The sequence below is a fragment of the Mirounga leonina genome, unplaced genomic scaffold (genome assembly GCF_011800145.1).
Source record: "Mirounga leonina isolate KUSES-001 unplaced genomic scaffold, KU_Mleo_1.0 Mir_154, whole genome shotgun sequence".
Classification (NCBI taxonomy): domain Eukaryota; kingdom Metazoa; phylum Chordata; class Mammalia; order Carnivora; family Phocidae; genus Mirounga; species Mirounga leonina.
The window spans coordinates 4,335,859-4,354,345 of NW_023270389.1; the positions used below are offsets into that span (position 1 = coordinate 4,335,859).

The following is an 18,487-nucleotide window of genomic DNA, read 5'->3' on the forward strand; positions in this document are numbered from 1 at the left end:
TCAACAACACCAATACCACCAATACCAACACCACCAACACCACCACCTCCACCAACAACAACACCACCACCACCACCAACAACAACACCAATACCACTATCTCCACCATAATGACTATCTTCAACATCATCTCCACCACACCACCACTGCTGCCACCCTACCTAGAGAGTTTTTTTGCCTTCTTCTGAGCGCTGTGGAGGAACAAAGAAAAGAGAGAAAGGAATGATGCAGTTTGTCTTTGTCCCACAGTATAAGTCTCAGCAGGACAGTCCCAGCTCTGAGAGGAGCCAAGAAGACCATGAGCTCCAACCACAGATACCAGAATCAGATGGCAGGGACGGGGAAAGGCTAGTCCTCTCTCCCACGGAGACGGGTCAACCTGGCGACGTGGGAAGAGTATGAGTTTCTGAGTCAGTCAGACCTGAGTTGAAAACCTGACTGTATATACCCACTGAGCGACTGGGCAAGTTATTTAAGCTCTCTGAGCCTAATCTATAAAGTGGAGATAATGCCTACTTTGCAAGACTATCATAAGTCACTAGGGATAAGAACATAGGTTCTAGACACCTTAAAGATTGTCTGGTGTGTCATAGGTGTTCACAAACAGGAAGCTTTTTGTTTTTGTTTTGCTGAGATTTCTATTCCTGGTCTGTAAGATGGGTTTGAACCAGCCTGGGGTTTCTGCCATGAAGGGCAGTATGGGAAATGGACAAACAGCGAGTCTCCTGAGCTCAGGGCCACTTTCCCCAGGACCCAAGCATTGGTGGGCAGGTAGGAAAACACATCCAGGCACAGTTCCTTCCAGAGGAAAGTTACAATGAGAACTTAAACACCAGAAAGAAAAAAAGAAGCCAACTCTAAATATGTGGTTTTCCTGGACAAAATAAGGAAATGTGGCTGTTTTAATCCTACCACGGCAACAAGGCAAAGGCATGATTCGGGGCGAGGCAGCCTGCTCCCAGCTCCTGCTTGCAAGATGCAGGCTTTCGCTGAGGGGAGGGCGAGGGGGTCTGAAACCCAAAGGCAGGAGAGGCCATTGTGTTCCAAGATGCACAGGAAGGGGATGCTGGATCTGTTATCCTTGGGAGAATGCTTCACGTTTGCAAAGATTTGATATTTGCCTACAGTTGCCCTTCTTATGGATATGACCCTCAGGAGTATTAGCCGCTCTGAGCCTCCGTTTTCTCATCCCAATTTGAGAAGGAATTAGTCGTCTCTACTTGGCAGGACTGGTGTGAGACTAATATAATAAATACAATCCTCACACCTGAAGGACTGCCCGGTGCATGGTAGCTGTCTGATGTCTTGGACACGTTCGTTTCTCTTGCTTCTCACCGTCATCCCTGTGAGGCAGTCACCATTACCACCACCTCCTTTCTCCCTGGCTGGGGAAGCTGAGGTCCCAGGGCTAAAAGGCTGGCCTGCAGCTGGGCTGTGGTTGAGCTGCGCAGACCCAGGCCTCCTGGTTCCTGGGCCCACCTGTGTTCAGATGGCAGGTGAGCGTCCTGAGAAGTGAAGAGGGGAACAGTGCTCCCTGGGCTGGGGGAGGGGGGACAGCAGGTGCACGGGTGAGCCAGACAGCCTGACCCGAGTGTTTCTCTTTCCCCCACAGCCGGGCCTGCTGAGTCAGCCTAGGGGGCCTGGGTGAGTTGGACCCCTGCTCTTCCCTCCCCCTCTGTGTTGCATCTGCCTCCTCATCCTGACCTGACTCTCCCACAGGACACTTCTGTCATCTACACCGAGGTGAAACACTCGAAACTTGGTGAGGTTCCAGCCAGGGGATCGAATACAAGAAGCAGGACCCACAGAGTCCCCTTGGTAACTTCGAGGAGGTGTTGGGGCATCCCCCCAACACCACCCACCCGAGGCCTCCAGTGCTCCCCAGGAGGCCAGCAGAGACCCCAGTCCCTTCTGCAGGTCCCCAATCCCTGAGCCCAGCAGTGAGGGAGCCCGGCGTCCCGGCCAGGGTTCCGAGGAGACTCGAGGAACACCTAAATGATCTCTGGGCTGCCCTCTGAGTGGAAGAACAGGAACATGTGGGCAAGGGCATCCCCGTTCACACATGAGTTCCAAGCAGTGGGCCAGACACAGAAGCCACAGATGTTTTCTTGCACATGAGTGGAAGGGTTGAAGTGCCTTCTCTCCAACATTTGTAAGGACTTTCTAAGATGGCCCTCAGTCCCCGTGCATGGGCTTGGCCTCTCCCTGAAGGAGAGAGCTAGCCCCTGGGCAGCTCGGTAGAGCATTTCCAGTTTCCAAGCTGCCGCTGAGGCCGCTGAGTGACCACAGGGCTAAGGACCTCTCAGGGGCTCGGGCAGACCAAGAATTGGGGGGAAAGGCCTGGCCCAGATAATAGCACAGAATTCTCAACCCCAGAGCCAGAGCCCCCCTCCCAGGCACTGAGAGCCCGGCCTTCTATGCAACCCATTTCTGCTCAGACCCCTTCCGGCGACCAGGTTACCAAAGTTGCTGGAACTGAGGCTTGCCCAAAAACCCCATTTGTAGAGTATATCAGAAGACTCGGTTACCCATCATGTGTTTACCAAGATACACGCTTGTAGAATCTATTTGTTCATAGAAGCGTATCAGTTTGTTTCATACTATTCACCAATGCTGATCACTCATAGTGCCTCAAGGTTGGTTTGGTTTGGCTTGTTGAGTCCATACTCCTTGATGCTGAGGGTTTAGTCCTAGTAACTACGAGGATTAGTTCTCCCTGCTCTGCCTCCCAGCCCTGGTTCCCTGCAGGCCCCTGCTCCTGAATCACAGAGTGAGGTCCCAATCGCGCTGCTGGACGTCACCAACCCCACCCACTGTCCTGGGAAGAGGCCCACGTCCTGCCCACCCAGAGCTCCCGCTCAGGTGCCCCTGAGCTGCCCACAGCCAGCATTCATCCTTGAACTTAATAGAAATGCATCCACTCAGACTCAGACCCAGACTGCTGAATCCTGATCTGCATTTAAGTAAGATCTGTAAGCTGTTGGTATGCACGTAAAGTTTAAAAAGCCTGGTCTGCCTCCAAAAGACACTTCATGGGAGTACCTCCGTCCACTCGCCTTTGGGAACATCACTGGATAGGACAGAGGGCCCAGAGAACTGCTAAGACAACCCTTGCTAGCATTTCCCAGCTTCCCCGGGGCCTTCTCTCCTCAGGGCCATCCCCCACCTGACCTTCCTCTTCCCCAGCCTCTTCGGCTTCCTCCCCATCTCTCTCATCACTGGTCCAGTCCGTGTCCAGAAGACATCAGGGCCCCTGCCCTTCACTTCTTCATCTGCCAGGCTGGGAAGCACATGCCAGGTCATCTAGAAGCCCAGGGTCCTTGCTGGTCAATCAGGAAGGACCTGTAGGAGCCAAGCCTTGCCACGCCCTCTATAAACAGTCTGGCCCCTTATAAAGAGTCAAGTCAAAGACAGGACAGCTCATGAAGGAGACACTGATGATGGGGAGCGGGAAGGAGCTGGCACTGCCAGTCGTCCCCATGGACCAGCTCCTCCCTGAGCATTCACACCACCCGCCCCCTGCCCCACACCAGTGACACTGGAGCCTGTCTGTGGATGGTGTTTACCAGTACAGGGCAGGATAAGTGAAACGGTGAAAAGCAAGAACTTAGAAACTTTTATAGCAATCTGACAGAGTAATACAATCATAAAAAATAGGGCTTATATTTTGGATGTCTCTTTTATTTCTTTTTTTAGTAAATTGCTTTTATCATATTCTACGGAAGTATAAGTCCACAATGGATTCAAAATAAAGAGAAACATTTCCTTTGACACAGGTGAGAAGCCCTATCCTACACACACAGACTCACACTCGCACTCACACACACACGCACACCTGCGGCTCTTCTCTCCTGCACTTTGCTCCTTCCCCAGAATCCCTCCCCACCCCCACTTCTATTTGCACAGCCGAAAATATCCCTCCCCATTAGTTTAGAGAAGAATGAGCTGGGATTTTTAAAAATGAACAATTGCTAAGAAAATTGAAGAAAAAGAAAATCCCCGAAAAGCACATAGAGAAAGCAGAGGCTTCAGAGGAGACCCCAGACTCTCCCTGGCTGGACCAACAGCAGCACAGGTGGCCCCCAGGCTCCCGGCCAGTGCTCAGAGCAGGAACCCACTGCTGGTCCTGGAGGACGCTGGTGGCGAGGAGAATGGGACTCTCCCGGGCCTCCAGGGACAGACCCTGCAGACGCCAAGGAAGTCTGCAGAACGGCCCGCAAGGCTCTGCACTGTTAGTTTTCTCTCCAAGTCAGAGCTCAGTGCAGACACTCCTTAGGATGGGGTCCGGCCCGGGGCCCGGGGACATAGGGACCAGGGCTCTGTGGGGTCACATCACCTCCTGGGTAAAAGCAGGGAGGAAAGGGCTCCGTGCGCGGTTGAGAGCTGAGGCCGCGTGCGGCTGTCCCTCCGGGGAGAGGGAGTGGGAACGGGGCCTCGCGGCTGCCCTCTGCTGACCCCCTTGGGTCTGACCATCCGTAGGACAGCCGCATCCGAAGGTGCCACTGGACGCCCATCCTTGCTTTATATGTGGCTCAACATTTTAGAGACAAACACTAAAAATGGAGCGTGACCCTTCCCTGAGCCAGGCAGCTTACAGAAACTGGGATTGCTTTCAATTCCAGGTTTATTTTAGATTTGGCTATAAAATAAGTTCTTTGACATTTTTACCTAAACCAGCATCCACTAAGTAGCTCTGCGTCCTTCGTGTTTGTACGGGACCGCGATGACAGGAACGACAGATGGGGCACACAGGTCAGGGAAGACCCAGGCCTTTTCATCCAATACCGGGATGCTTCGTGCCCCAAACACAGGTTCCCGTCCTGGCCCGCGCTGCCGAAAGGAGCTGCGGCCGGCAGGGCCTAGGGCGGTCTGCGTGCCTGCGTCCTCAGCACGCGTCCCGCTGCACCGTCCTCAGAGGGGTCCGTCTGTCAAGCCCTTTGAAAGATCAGCCTACGTCGTCCTACTTGTCTGGGAATTCTTTCTGCCTGGGGTACAGATCGGCATCATGGGCACCAGCACGAGCCCTGCGCTCGCGGGCTTCCCATGCTGAGTGCTCACTACACCTGCTCACCGCGGGAAGGTGCACAGGATGGGGATCCAGCAAATGCTGGCTGAGTGAGTGAGTGAGATTCCAGTTCCTCCCTGGCTACCTCCGCATGGTCATGGCTTTGTCTCTTTTTTATGCAGCCTGCCTTCAGCTCCCTGGGAAACCATGTCTTTGCCTCAAAAGCAGACCCTAAAAAGAAGAAGGCTCCGACCGTCCCACACAGTTTCTACAGGGCTCTTTCTTCTCTCCTGCTTCCCCTCTCCTGCTGCGTGCACCTTGCTCTCGCGCATCAAAGATCAAAGATTCCACTCGGTCTCCACGTCCCCAGCAAAGCCAGAACGAGGGTGGGGCACGGCAGGTGCTGTAGGCACAAATATTAAAGAGGCCCTCATGCTCGGGGCCGTGGGTGCAGGCGTGAGAGTGTCATCTCAGGGGAGGTCAGGTACCCCACTTTCACACACGCAGGCACTGCCTCTGCTGCCCGAGCTGACTGATGGGGGGAGGGAGGGGCGGGGTTTGTGCATGGACTGCCCCACCCAGGGCAGCCTCTGGGCCCAGCCCGTGCCTGGTGGCATGGTGTCAGCGGACAGATCATGCAGGTAGGTGGTCCACTCTACACAAACCGAGGAGGTGAAGGTAGACATAAAGATGGGGCTTAGAGGGCGCCTGGGTGGCTCAGTCGTTAAGCGTCTGCCTTCGGCTCAGGTCACGATCCCGGAGTCCTGGGATTGAGCCCCACATCAGGCTCCCTGATCAGTGGGAAGCCTGCTTCTCCCTCTCCCACTTCCCCTGCTTGTGTTCCCTCTCTCGCTGTGTCTCTCTCTGTCAAATAAATAAATAAAATCTTTAAGAAAAAAAAAAGATGGGGCTTAGATGGGGTTGTACCTGGCCTCTCAGCCCGCATCCCACACCACCCTTCAGCGTTGCCCCCTTCCCTCCCAGAAAGTCCGCTGAACGCCCCTCCTTCCTATCTGGAGCTCCTTCCTGTCTGGAGCTCCCCCCACTTTCTTTCTCTCCCCCAAACACCTTCCCACTTTTTTCTCTCCTCCGTATCTCCTCTCTTCTGGTGTGGCCCTATTCTGTCCCCAGGCCAGTCCAAGAATCGAGGACAAGTGTGAGTGGGCAGGACACCCAGATTCCACTGGCCCCGAATGAGTCTGGGGCAGCCTGCGTGGCCACCGGGGACACCCGTCCCCCCACACCTGCCCGCAGGGGAGGTGGGCTAGGGGAGAGGGGGAGAGGTGCAGATGGAGCTACAGCCAGCCCTGAGCCACAGCCACTCCCTGGCTCCCAGGAAGTTCCTACAGCCCCTCTGCTCTCCTAATTAAGGAATGTGGGCGTGGTGCCTTTGAACTCCCAGCCCAGTGACTCCAGCACACTGTCCCGTGCGGGCTAATTAGCTGGTCTGAACCAGTGGTCAGCAGTGGGGGGGAGCCTGCCTCTACAGACTTAACCCATCCGGAGCTGCCCCCGTTTGTCTCTCTCCAGTTGCCACACAGCCTGGAGTTCCTCCCTCTGGGGAGGTGGGACGTCTGCTGACCCTCACCAACCTCCTCCTCCCCCTTCTTCAGCTTCCCTGAAATTCCCCTCTAGCAAAAGGGCATGGGGGGCGGGGTGGGGAGCCTGGGAAGAGGGCAACCCGGTTCCCGCTTGGATGGACCCCTACGTAGGTCCAGTCTGCTAAAAGGGAGCGTGACTGCCCACGGTCTGCTCTGTGGGAATTCCGAGTCTCTATCCCCCACGTTCCCGCAAGGGCCCAGCTCCTGCATCCCACACCCTCCCGGTCCCACACTGTCCACCTCTAGGCGGGCTTGGAGGGCTCCCCAGCTTGGGAAGCCTGTCCTTGGCTATAGGCAGGGTGCAGACATGGAGGGGCCAGTCTGGGACAAATGGAGGGGGCTGTTCACACCCGACCCCCTTGCTCTGCGTTGACCTGCTCTCCTCTCTTCCCTCTCTGGCCACTTAGTAGCAACGGTTAAGATTTTTTTTGAATGCTGACTAGGCGCCAGACCCCACCCTAAATAAACCCTTACACGCACCGCTCTTGCCTCACTGACTAATTATTGGGTTACACATCCTGTCTCCTCACCCAAACTGCAGCCTCCTTGAGGGCAGGGCCAAGCCTTTCATCTCTGTGTTCCCAGCCCCTGGCACGTAAGTAGATGCTCAATAGACCCCTGATGCGAGAAGGACGGAACTCACAGCGGAGTCATAAATGAGTCCCCTCCCTTGGCCTCTCTGCCGTAAGGCCAGCTGGCTCCCAAGTTCTGTCCCCTGACTCTGCTCTGTCCCTTCCTCTCTACTCTGGATATTTCCTTCCTATTCCAGTCAGGACCATCCCAACAGCTGCTACCCAGGCTTTCCTGCCTCTTCTTTCTCTGCCAACCTGCCCCACACGCTGTCCTTCCACCAGCCAGCTACCCTGGGCTGAGGACGGGCCCCAACCCCTCCCTCCGAGCAGACCTTCTCAGAGCCTTCCCTCGGCCCACCAGCTGCAGATCACCTGGAGCAGAGTGCTGGTCAAACTAGATTCCCGGGTCCTGTCCCAGCCCCACTGAACCAGAGTTTCCAAGGCTTTGAGTCCAGCAAGGCCAAGAACTGCTGCCCCCCAGAACAAAAGCCTAATCCCTAAGCCAGTGTTCAAGGCCTCTGTGATCTGACCCTCAAACTCCCTTTCCATTCCTACCACTGCAGCCCCTAACAGGCTCCTCCCCTTGCTCCTTCATCATCCCGGGAGCCGACCTGGGACCCCCCCCCCACCCCATCTGGCTCTACCCATTTGGCTCTACTTCATGCTCAGAGCCTGCCCCCAGCCTCTGGCTTTCCCCTTTTCTCTGCCTATCCAAATCATGCCTACCATCAAGGTGCAGCTCAAAGCCCACTTTTAGGGAAGTGTCCCCCACCCACATCCACAGATGTGGATCCCCACACTCTCTGCAGCAAGAAGGCCCCGCTGCCCACCGCACAGAGCTCTGCCTGTCTGTAGTGGACCTTCATTCTGGGCATTTCCTGTTTCTACACTTCGGCTGCAAGCCACTGGAGGGCAGGAACCCTGTCCCAGAACCCTCCTGCTCTCCTGCCGCCATGCCTGCCCCACTCTTGGCCGAGTCCCAAGCTGAGGTCAGGAGTTCTGCGGGATGAGACACCATGAGCCCGGCGTGGCTCTCGGGGGTTCACTTCATCTTCCTGCAGGGCCTCCCCTGACTCAAGAACCCGAGTAACTGGAAGTGAGAAGAGACTCGGGATGAGGAGGGGCAGCACTGGCAAAGTGGCCCAGGCTCCCCGGGGCGAGGCTCCAGTCCCAGCTCTCACTCGTGACCTCTGCAAGGTGCTAACCTTGCTCTGGGTTCAAATCAATAAGACCCTCGCGGAGAAGAGCTGTGAGCACGTCTAGAACTCATGCACTCATTTACAAATGTTTAGGAGACACCCACGCTGTGCCGAGCACCAAGGGGAGCACAGAAACGAGTAGGTGAAGACCTTGCCGGCAACCAGTCCGTGGAGACGAGAAAACCGTGGCAAGACAGTGTGCTGAGGGCAGAGGGCCCGCCGGCACTGGGCTCGGGACGGCTTGAGGGGGAGCCGGCCGGCCGCAGCGCGCCCAGTCCAGAGGGCCGATAGGAGCAGCGTGCCTGCCGCACAGCGCGTGGGGGTGCAGGGGGTGCTCCCCGGAGGGGCAGTCCTGCTTGGCATGGCCAGAGAGCGGACTGGGGAGGCCAGCTCGGACCAGCAGACTGGAGTCGAACTTAGGAGTGCCTTGTACACCAGGCTGAGCGTTTTGTCTCTTTTTCGAGGGCAGCAGGAGGTGCGGAAGAATTTTAGAGAAGTAACAAAGGGAATTGCAGTCTAGAGGGTTCTCCGTGGTTACAGCAGGAAGGGCAGCCAGCCGTGGGGCGGTGGGATACGGGGAAGGCTGGCCGGTCCAACTGGAGGATGTGGGCTTGTGCTGGAGCACGTGCCTCTGGCGGATGGCATTGGCCCACCAGGGGCACATGAAAGAGGCTGACTTACAAGAATCCACTCCTGACAAAGCCCAGCCAGGCTGGGAGCCAACTTCCACTTTACTCTGGATATTTTCACTTTCAGGGCATCTTGTTCTGAGTCAAGATTCCTCCTTCTGAACATGGGACTTTCCAGAAGTACCACAGCCTCCTCCCGTGTATCAACTTGCCCCCAGATGTTCTGGATTTGGGTTGTTGAAGGAGTCTGCTGGCCTCTCTGGAGAACGATGGGCATGTGGTCCCTGTGGAGTCTGCTTCTCTGGGAAGGTAAGGGGGGCCGGTGTGTGGCCCGTCCTCAGAGAGCTGGAGGTCCCTCTGCAGGGCCCCTCGCTCGCCAGCCGCCTGGGCAGGGGCCCGCATCCCAAGGGAGAACCCAGGGGCTGAGGAGGGACAGGGAAGACTGAAGCAAGTTCTCAGGCAACCTTGGAAGCAGGACAGAGCAAGCTCTGCGGGGTCCTTGGGAGGAAGGAGGTGGTAGCCGTAGCAGCGTCCCTGTCTATGACACACGAGCTGTTCCATGGCCCCGGGCAGTTACAAAGGCTGGTGGTACCCATGGTTTGGAAAAACAGGGTTGTGAGAAGGGTGAGGGAATTCTAGTACAATCTGGGGAGAAGGAGGGCAGGGCGAGCAGGCTCGTACAAGGAAGGAGGGCTTTCCATCACCCTGGGGGAAGCCGAGGCTGCTCCCTGCAGGTGTGTGTAAGGGAGGGGGATGTTGGGGAGGGTGGAGAGCGGGGAGCAGGCCAAACAGAGCACATGGGCTTGGCATGTGGGAAGGGTGTGCTGTGGGAAGGGCGACACTTCCCTCCGTGGTAAGCAGGCAGCCCACATGCCAGGGGTCAGCCCTGCAAGGCCAGGGGGCAGGAGTCGGGGCCTGGCAAGGACGAAGCCACCTAGGTTCCCACCAGGAACTCAGAGGGACTTGGAGATGACTTTATCCAGTGTGCCCCTCCTGGGCTCCTGGCCTCGAGGTCTCCAAAGGCCTTGAGGATTCTAACCTGTCTAAACACGGGCAGGAAATCCCTCCCAAAGGAAAAGGAATCTGTGTGGTGCCCAAATCTTTCAAGTCCCTGGACGTGGAAGGCAAAAAGGAATTTTTCTGAAGGCCCCTTAATGGTAAACCAGATGAGTACCACCGATTGGGTGCACCCTCTTGTTTTGGGGGTAAGACCACGGACGGGACCAGGGTGCTGTGCTGAAGTCACAGCATGGCTTTGCGGCCGAGCTGGGGCAGGAGAGACCCGAGGGGCCTTGACTGGCATCCAGCGCCATCCTCTGTGTAGGCTGGGCCTCCACCCGCAGTAGCCTCTGCAGCAAGGCCTGATGATTAGGGCTGCAGAAGGCAGTGAGATGGGCAGGGGGCTGGCTGAGTGACCCCCCCCTCCCAGAACAGGGCTCGTCAAGCCCGCTCCCGGCGCTCGGGCATGTCCCACACGGGCTATGCTGCTCTGTGTCCCTGAGCCCCACAGTGCCAGGTGCCAGGGGAGTCCTCGGGGCCTCCTTTCACTCAGTACAATGCGCTGAGCCTCTCCTCCATGCTCCTCCTAAATATAGCATGGGCGTGGGGGTACGAAGAACACAAGAGGAACTTGTGGTCTCGCGTGGCAGCCCCTGACTCATCCCCGGGCCATCCCGGCCGAGGAACAAAGCACCCCAGGCTGCTGGGCCACATGGAGAAACAGTGCGGACACCGCCCGCCCCCCGACAGAGGGGGAGGTCAGGGGAGGCAGTGGGTCTCCAAGGATGAGCAGCAATTAGCCAGCAAAGGAGTCAGGGCTCCCTCCCGCTAAGGTACCGCCCACAGCCCTCAAACTCAGCATCTCCCCACCTCCCAGCCTGCTTCTCCCCCGGCTCCTCGGGATCACGGAGAATGGCACTCTGTGGGTCCCTGGTACCCTCGACGCCCTTCGCCTTCGCTCCCCAGACTGCACCTCGGACCCGACCCCACTGATTACACACCGGAGTCGCTCTCAACTCCTCCTTCTTCCCCCCCTCACTCTGCAGGCCTGGGCCCTGCCCACTCCAGTGCATCCCCCACACCCCTGCTGGCACGTCTTTCTAACCAGCATCTCATCCTCTTACTCTCTTACTGAACCCTGTGCGAGGCCTCCCAGAGCTCTAAGGGTAAAGCCCACGCGTGCTTTCAGGCGGCAGGACCGGGCTCCCACCAGCTCCACAGTACAGTTTCTTACTCTCCTGCAGAGAGCGACTTTCAGTTCCAAGAACCACGAGAACCACGCGCTCTCGCCCGCCTCCCAGGCCTCCGAACGCGAATGCCGTGTTCCCTCGCCCCTGCCACTTCCCCAGCCCTGCTCCACACAGCCCTCCTCCACCCGGCCTGGCCGATCCCCACTCTCCTTCTGCTCTCAGCTTAACCATTTCTGCCCGGATCCTCCCAAGGCCATCACCCTACCTGTGTTCTCCCAGGGTATCTTTTTCACCATCGTGGCACTTCACTTAATATGCTTTAATCACTTGCTTAGAGTCGGACTTCCTCTGTGAGCTCCCGAGCGCAGAGACAGGATTCTCTCCCTTAGGCTTTTATTCTCAGCCCCCCGCACAGTGCACCTTGCTCAGCGTGGGTGGAGGGAGTGTGGGGAGAGGGGCCCCAGTGCGCTTCGCAGCAGCTTAGCTGGATGCGTAAGCGGTGGCGGGAGACCGGTGAGGAGCTTGGGGCCGGCAGTGATGGGGTTCTCTTCTTGCAGCACTGCTTCCCCCCAGAGCCTCCAGCGCCCAAGTGCACGGCCAGGTCGGGGGCTCTGTGTTGCTGGCGGCAGAGCGCCCTGCCGGCTTCCAAGTCCGAGAGGCCATCTGGAGATCCCTCTGGCCTTCGGAGGAGCTCCTGGCCACGTTTTTCCGGGGCTCCACAGAGACTCTGTACCGCTCGCGCTTCCTGGGCCGAGCCCAGCTGCACAGCAACCTCAGCCTGCAGCTCCAGCCTCTGGAGTCTGGAGACAGCGGCAACTTCTCTGTGCTGCTGGTGGACACGGGCGGCCGGGCCCGGACCCAGCTCCTGCAGCTCAAGGTGTTTGGTGAGTGCGCCCCACACCGGCTCTCCGGCTGCCCACAAAGCGCTGGAAAGGGGTCCTGTGTCCCAGGAGCTGGGGAGGACAGGGTTCCAGAGACCTCTGGCCTCTGACCGCGCAGCTGATTCGGGACACATCTGAGAAAGCTCCCCAGGTGCTCCCGGGCAGGTGCGCTCCTGTGTGAGGCAGCCCGGCTTTGCCGCCCCACAGTCCTTGCCTGAACTCCAGCGGGGTCTTTTCTGGGCTCGGTGGCCTTGGACACAATGCGAAGCCTCCCTAGCACTCACCTTTCTCATTTATAAAATGGGCATCGTCAGTAATATTACACGTAGCTGCCCACAGAGGCAAGATACACTGCGTTTGGGAAAGCATCAGAGACAGAGGTCTGGCCTACACTCCAAAATTCTAAGATTATAAGATGTGCCATTATCTGACAAAACATTAACAAGGAAAAAAATATTGCCAATCAAAGTAGGACACAATTTTTTTATTAAAAATTGAAGTATAGGGGCACCTGGGTGGCTCAGTCGTTAAGCATCTGCCTTCGGCTCGGTTCATGATCTCAGGGTCCTGGGATCGAGCCCCGCATCGGGCTCCCTGCTCGGCTGGAGGCCTGCTTCTCCCTCTCCCACTCCACCTGTTTGTGTTCCCTCTCTCGCTGTGTCTCTCTCTGTCAAATAAAAAAAAAAATCTTAAAAATTGAAGTATAATTGAAGTATGGAATGTGGATTTCATATTGTTTTAAAGAGTTCTTTTAGACGTATTTAGAGATTTTTAACTATATGACATTCATGGGTTCTCTCAATTATTCATTGTTGCAAAACAAACCACCCCAAAACTTACTGCCCGAAAACAGCCATTTTAATTCTCACCACCTGTGGGCTGGTGGGGCTCAGCTGGGCAGGTCTTCTGCTCCCCATGGTTTGGCAGGATCATTCACACAGCCCCACTCGGCACCTCAGCTGGGGCGGCTGGCTTCACTGGGCACTGGCCCTTCTTTCCAGTAACTTCACCTCCACCCCCTCCAGTCACCTCCTCCACCTTCACCTCCACCACCACCTCCACCTCCTCCACCATCACCTCTACCACCACCTCCACCATCACCTCCACGACCACCACCACCACCTCCGCCATCACCTCCTCCACAATCACCACCTCCATCATCATCACCACTACCTCCACCTCCACCATCACCTTCACCTCCTCCATCATGACTTCCACCACCACCTCCGCCATCACCTCCTCCACAATCACCACCTCCACCATCACATCCACCACCACCTCCACCTCCACCATCACCTCCACTTCCTCCACCATCACCTCCACCTTCTCCACTGCCACTTCCACCTCCTCCACAATCACTACCACTACCTTCACCTCCACCACCACCACCTCCTCCACCATCACCTTTACCTTCTCCACCATCACCTCCACCTCCTCCACTACCTCCACCTTCTTGACAGTCACCACCTCCACCATCACCTCCACCACCTCTACCTCCTCCACCATGACCTCCACCACCACCACCTCTACCTCCTCCACCATCAGCTCCACCTTGTCCACCATCACCTCCACCACCACCTCCACCTCCTCCACCATCACCTCCTCAACCATTGTTGCCTCTACAATCACCTCTACCACCATCATCACCTCTATCTCCACCTCTACTGCCTCCCCCTCCACCATATTTCTGCTGATCTAGGAAAAAAAATAGCCTTTTAGCTCTCGTTCATCTGCCTAATGTCTTGGAAAAGGCATGTGTGGTACCTCAAATCACTATTTCAGTAAAACCTCAGAAATTTGATAGGGCAGTGGGGAGAAAAAGGTCCAATGTTAAGAATGAAAAGTAGGAGTGACAGCTGGGAAGAGGAAGACAGTGAGGGAGAGAAAGGCAATAAATTGGGAAGGAGAGGGGACCTCCCACCACCACCACCAACCCAGGGACAGCCAGTCTGTGAGCCATTCAGGGTTCCAGTGCACCATTAGACGTGTGTCCTGGATGCACGCAGCCCTGAACCGAGTTGCACAGCTTGGCAGGCAGAGTGCTGGCTGGATTTCAGCAGCCCTACCCTCACTGGTTGTCCCCTTAGCCCAGGGCCCTTGCACAGTGAATAACCTACACAACCATACAGGCAGCCCTGGAGCCTCTTCCTATTCTGAGTCTCAGCTGCTGCACATGTGAAATGAGGACATTGAAAGTGATAATGCACGCAGCACCCACACCACTAAGCTCTAAAATGCCTTGTTCTCAGCATCTGAATTACAGATTTTAAGGAAATTGCTGTTTTATTGCTTCCAAATACATAGCATGATTAGAACTAATTGCACAACGCTGCCAAGCAGCCGTCCTTGGGAGCTCTGCTTTGACAATAGATGAGAATGATTTGAATTAGCAGATCAGTTACTAGAAATGTCAATGGGTGTTTCTACTGTGCCTGATAGTGTTTGAAAGCAGCTTGCCCTCTTAAGTAGCGTAAATATCCGCCCCACATCCACACACGTAGTCTTTGTTTATACTATTAGTGTGACCAGCAAATCTTTCCTTTTCCATACCACAAATCCCACCAGACTGAGCTGGCATTAATGAGCTTTTAGTCTGCTTGACTCTGGAACGCTGTCAGAGACAGAGCCCTCCCGTTGTCACCAGAATGCTCTCCTGCTGGTCCCCATTGCCACAGAGACTCGGGATGGACTCATCCACCTATACAAGAGAGGAGAGCCACGGCCTGGGATACCGGGACTCCACTGTGTTCACCGGTCCAAGTGGCTGAGCACCTAGAGAGCTAGGTTATGAAGATAACAAAACAGAACCCCCACCCCCTGGTCTCCACGGGAGCTTGGACCCTTGTAATTATGTCTTTAATTATTCAGTCACTTGTCAGTACTTGTCTTCACCAAACTATAAACTCTAATAGTCCAGAATGTGTTGGTTTTCTTGCCTGATTTAATAGGTGCCTATCCCCTGTCTGACTGATATGTCATGAGGACAGTGCTATGACAAAGGACAGACAGGAGGAGTCTTCAGAGCCTACATTATCAGGGAAGGCTTCATTATCAGAACAGTAAGCAATGTGCTCAAACTGGGTCTTGAAGGGTTGGTAGGAGTTCCCCAGGAGGAAGAGAAGAGAAAGGCATACATGCACAGCTGGGCCATATGAAAGCATGCAGGATGTGGAAAAGCATGACATGCTTGGGAGAACCGGAAATTAATGAGGGTAGGTGAGTAAGACCAGCAGGAGGTTACAACTACAGAGGTTGACACCAACTATTTCATGAAGGATTTTGAATACCAGACTAAGGAATTCAGCTTCTGTCCTGTGGGCAATGGGAAACCAGACTAGGTTCTGGAGCAAGAGTGGGCTGGTCAGAGGTGACCTCTAACCCTGCATGGATCCCAGGGCTGGCACGGTATGCCCTGCCCAGCATCACTATAACCCATGCCCGCTCTACTGTTCTTGCCTAGATGCAGTGCCCAGACCCGTGGTACAAGTATTCATCGCTGTATCAGGGGACGCTCAGCCACCCAAGACCTGCCAGGTGTTCCTGTCCTGTCGGGCCCCCAACATCAGTGACATAACCTATAGCTGGCGACGGGAGGGGACCATTGACTTTGGTATTGAACCAAGTGGCCTGTTCATGGATGGACAGGTGCTGAGGGTTTCACTGGGACCAGGAGACAAGAGTGTGGCGTATTCCTGCATTGTCTCTAATCCCGTCAGCTGGGACTTGGCCACCGTCACCCCTTGGGAGAGCTGCCATCGCAAGGCAGGTATGCCAAGGGCCAGGGGTCAGTGGTTGAGGGATTGTTAAGCATCAAACCCCCCTCTGACTCTGCCGCCTGCATGTCCAGCCCCAGGAAAGTCCTCCTACAAAGATGTGCTGCTGGTGATGGTCCCCATCTCCCTGCTCCTGACCCTGGCTGCTCTCCTCTCTGCCTGGCACTATTACTGCTCAGGTAGGAGTCCTGCAGGTGTCAGAGGTGTGTGGAGGAGGGGGATCTCCTGCGGAGGAGAGCAGGGTTGGACCTCCTCTCTTTTAGGCCTCGATGGTCTGCCCTCCTTACCTCTGCCACCTCATCTCCTGACTCATACTCTGGTCTCCAATCAGACTGAACCACGTGAAGCTTCATTTGCAGTTCTTCAAACGAACTCTTGTCTTACATAACTCTTCAGGCCTTTGCACGTGGACCACTCTCCCTATCTGGACCACACTTCCCTCGGTTTCCCACCCAGTCCCCCTTCTTCATGTGACTATCTCCTCCACAATCTCCCAGGTGCACCTGCTCCAGGAAGCCTTGCTGATCTCCTGCCCTGGCCTGGGTGGGGTGGGTGTACTTCCTTTAATCTCCATTGCTTATCCTAGTCACGGCGCTCACTGCACCTACTCTCCCACTAAATTCTCGGCCCCTTAAAAGCAAAGACTGCCTCACCACCGGGCATCTAGCAAGGGTTCCTGGAACAGCACTGGTATGGATAAAGGTTTGCTGAGTGGAAGTCTAGATGAATCCCAACCCCTTCTTGCCTAGCATTCCTAGGAAATGCTCTCTGAGGGAAGCACCTTTCTCGCTAGGGGCTGATAAGGCCTCCTTCTCAAGGAGGAGAGAGCAGGAGAAAGTCAGAGGTGTGGCTGGATTCTGGGCCATCCCTCTAGCTCAGCCCCTGCCTCGACGCCAGGATGCCCTGCCCCTGATAGAAACACCCCACAGACCTGGGCTTTGTGGGGATGTCCACCCCAGGCTTTCTGGGATGGCTTCAGGTCTAGCCAAGGATGCTAAGATTCCAAACATCAGAGGAGTAACCTTTCTGATCTCTTTGCCAGGGAAAAAGCAGAAGGACATCTGTATTGACAGAGTGACTCCAGAGACAGAGAACCCCCTTGTGTAGGGTCTGCCATGGAGGAGGATATAAACTGCTGTCTGGACCATCAGGAAGCCCACTGCCCAAGCACATGATGCTCTGGAACACAGTTGGTGTCTGGAAGCCACCACGGCCCCCGTACTTCCCATGAGACTCCTGTCCCACCTCCAGGAGCAGCCTAGACAGCTGTTGTGCTGGGAGCCGCCAGACAGAAAACACTAGCACAGTCTTCCACATCCCCCCTCCCCCGCTCCTGGCTCTGCTTGGGGCAAGATAACAGACCATCCCCTCAAAGATGCTGGAAGTTCTCCAGGACCCACAGGGACTTTGATGGTCCAGGGCATTCACCAACCCCACCACCCCCACCACTGCTCATGAAGTATTGTTGTAGACAGAATCTGTCTCCTCCAAGTCCATTGGTTGAAGTCCTAACCCCCAATATCTCAGAATATGACTGTATTTGGAAAAAGGACTTCAAAGAGAAAATTAAAATTACATGAGGTCATTGGGATGGGCCCTAATCCCATATGACTTGTGTCCTTATAAAAGAGGGAGAGATACCAGGGATTCACCCACAGAGAAAAGGTCATGGAAGGACACAGAGAGAAAGAAGACATCTACAAGCCAAGGAGAGAGGCCTCAGAAGAAACTAAACCTGCTGACACCTCGGTCTTGTGCTTTTAGCATCCAAGACTATGAGAAAATAAATTTCTCTTGTTTAAGCCACTCATTCTCTGGTGTCTTGTTATGGCAGCCCTAGCAGACCAATGCAAATATCAACTAACTGGCACCAAAGGATTGCCTCCAGTCTGGGTCCCAGAATGTAAAAGACATTAGACATTTGAACTAACAGAGAAACTCTGAATCGCCCACTTCCAGCTCTGGCCCTAGCCCAGCCCCTGTAGTTTGAGACCCTGATGTTTCCTGATGTCTGAGGCATTATCATAAGAAAAGATCTAGAAATAGATGAAGGTGAGAGATGGGGGACAAGGGATTCTCTTTCCAGCGTGAAGGACTGTCAGGTCATCTGAGTTCATGGCTGGCTGGGTCAAAACAGAGGGAGTGTGGTGGGGGAGAATGGAATGGGGAGGATCCGAGTGGTGGCCTTGGGCCACAACACGTGGGATCTTGTGGTCTTCAGAACACATGTGCCTGGGGTTAGGGTAGCCAGGAGCACCCCTGTATGTTTGGGAGTCAGATTCTTCCCATGACTACCTTTACACCATTATTTCCAGTTGGCACATAGACCAGAACCCTGTCCCTCTGTTTTCGCTTTTCTCTGTTTTCACTAAATTTTCCTTGAGCCTTTGTACCTGTCCTCTGGGCAAAGCAAGAGCTGATAGGACGTCAGGGTCAGGGGACATGATGTCAGAGAGAATGGAGAGGGGGCATAGCAAAAGGCAAGGCTGAGACAGACATATTTATTTTCATCAATAGGGATAGGAATACCCAGTGCCTTGTTTAAAAAAAAAAAATTTTTTTTTTGCAGGGCACCTGGGTGGCTCAGTTGATTAAGCATCTGCCTTCAGCCCAGGTCATGATCCCAGGGTCCTGGGAT

The 18,487-nt window shown here is 55.2% G+C and overlaps 1 protein-coding gene across 3 annotated transcripts; it reads left to right on the top strand.

Annotated features, from left to right (window-relative positions):
* The first annotated feature begins 8,964 nt into the window (after positions 1 to 8,964).
* SLAMF8 (SLAM family member 8) lies at positions 8,965 to 17,659 on the top strand. Of its 3 annotated transcripts, XM_035009490.1 has the most exons (5): positions 8,965 to 9,315; positions 11,753 to 12,079; positions 15,537 to 15,842; positions 15,924 to 16,028; positions 16,892 to 17,659. In XM_035009490.1, exons 1-5 carry the CDS (start codon positions 9,171 to 9,173, stop codon positions 16,954 to 16,956), a joined length of 948 nt encoding a protein of 315 aa, XP_034865381.1. In that variant the 5' UTR covers positions 8,965 to 9,170; the 3' UTR covers positions 16,957 to 17,659. The 3 variants fall into 3 exon arrangements, with proteins under 3 accessions (XP_034865381.1, XP_034865382.1, XP_034865383.1); XM_035009491.1 differs by lacking the exon at positions 15,924 to 16,028; XM_035009492.1 differs by lacking the exon at positions 11,753 to 12,079.
* Positions 17,660 to 18,487: the final 828 nt, after the last annotated feature.

Excerpts from the sequence above, each read along its gene's own strand:
- SLAMF8 (XM_035009490.1), top strand. The coding sequence starts at position 9,171 with ATGGGACTTTCCAGAAGTACCACAGCCTCCTCCCGTGTATCAACTTGC. Across the intron at positions 9,316-11,752 it reads GAGTCTGCTTCTCTGGGAAG|CACTGCTTCCCCCCAGAGCC; the intron begins GTAAGGGGGGCC and ends CTCTTCTTGCAG. Across the intron at positions 12,080-15,536 it reads CCTGCAGCTCAAGGTGTTTG|ATGCAGTGCCCAGACCCGTG; the intron begins GTGAGTGCGCCC and ends GTTCTTGCCTAG.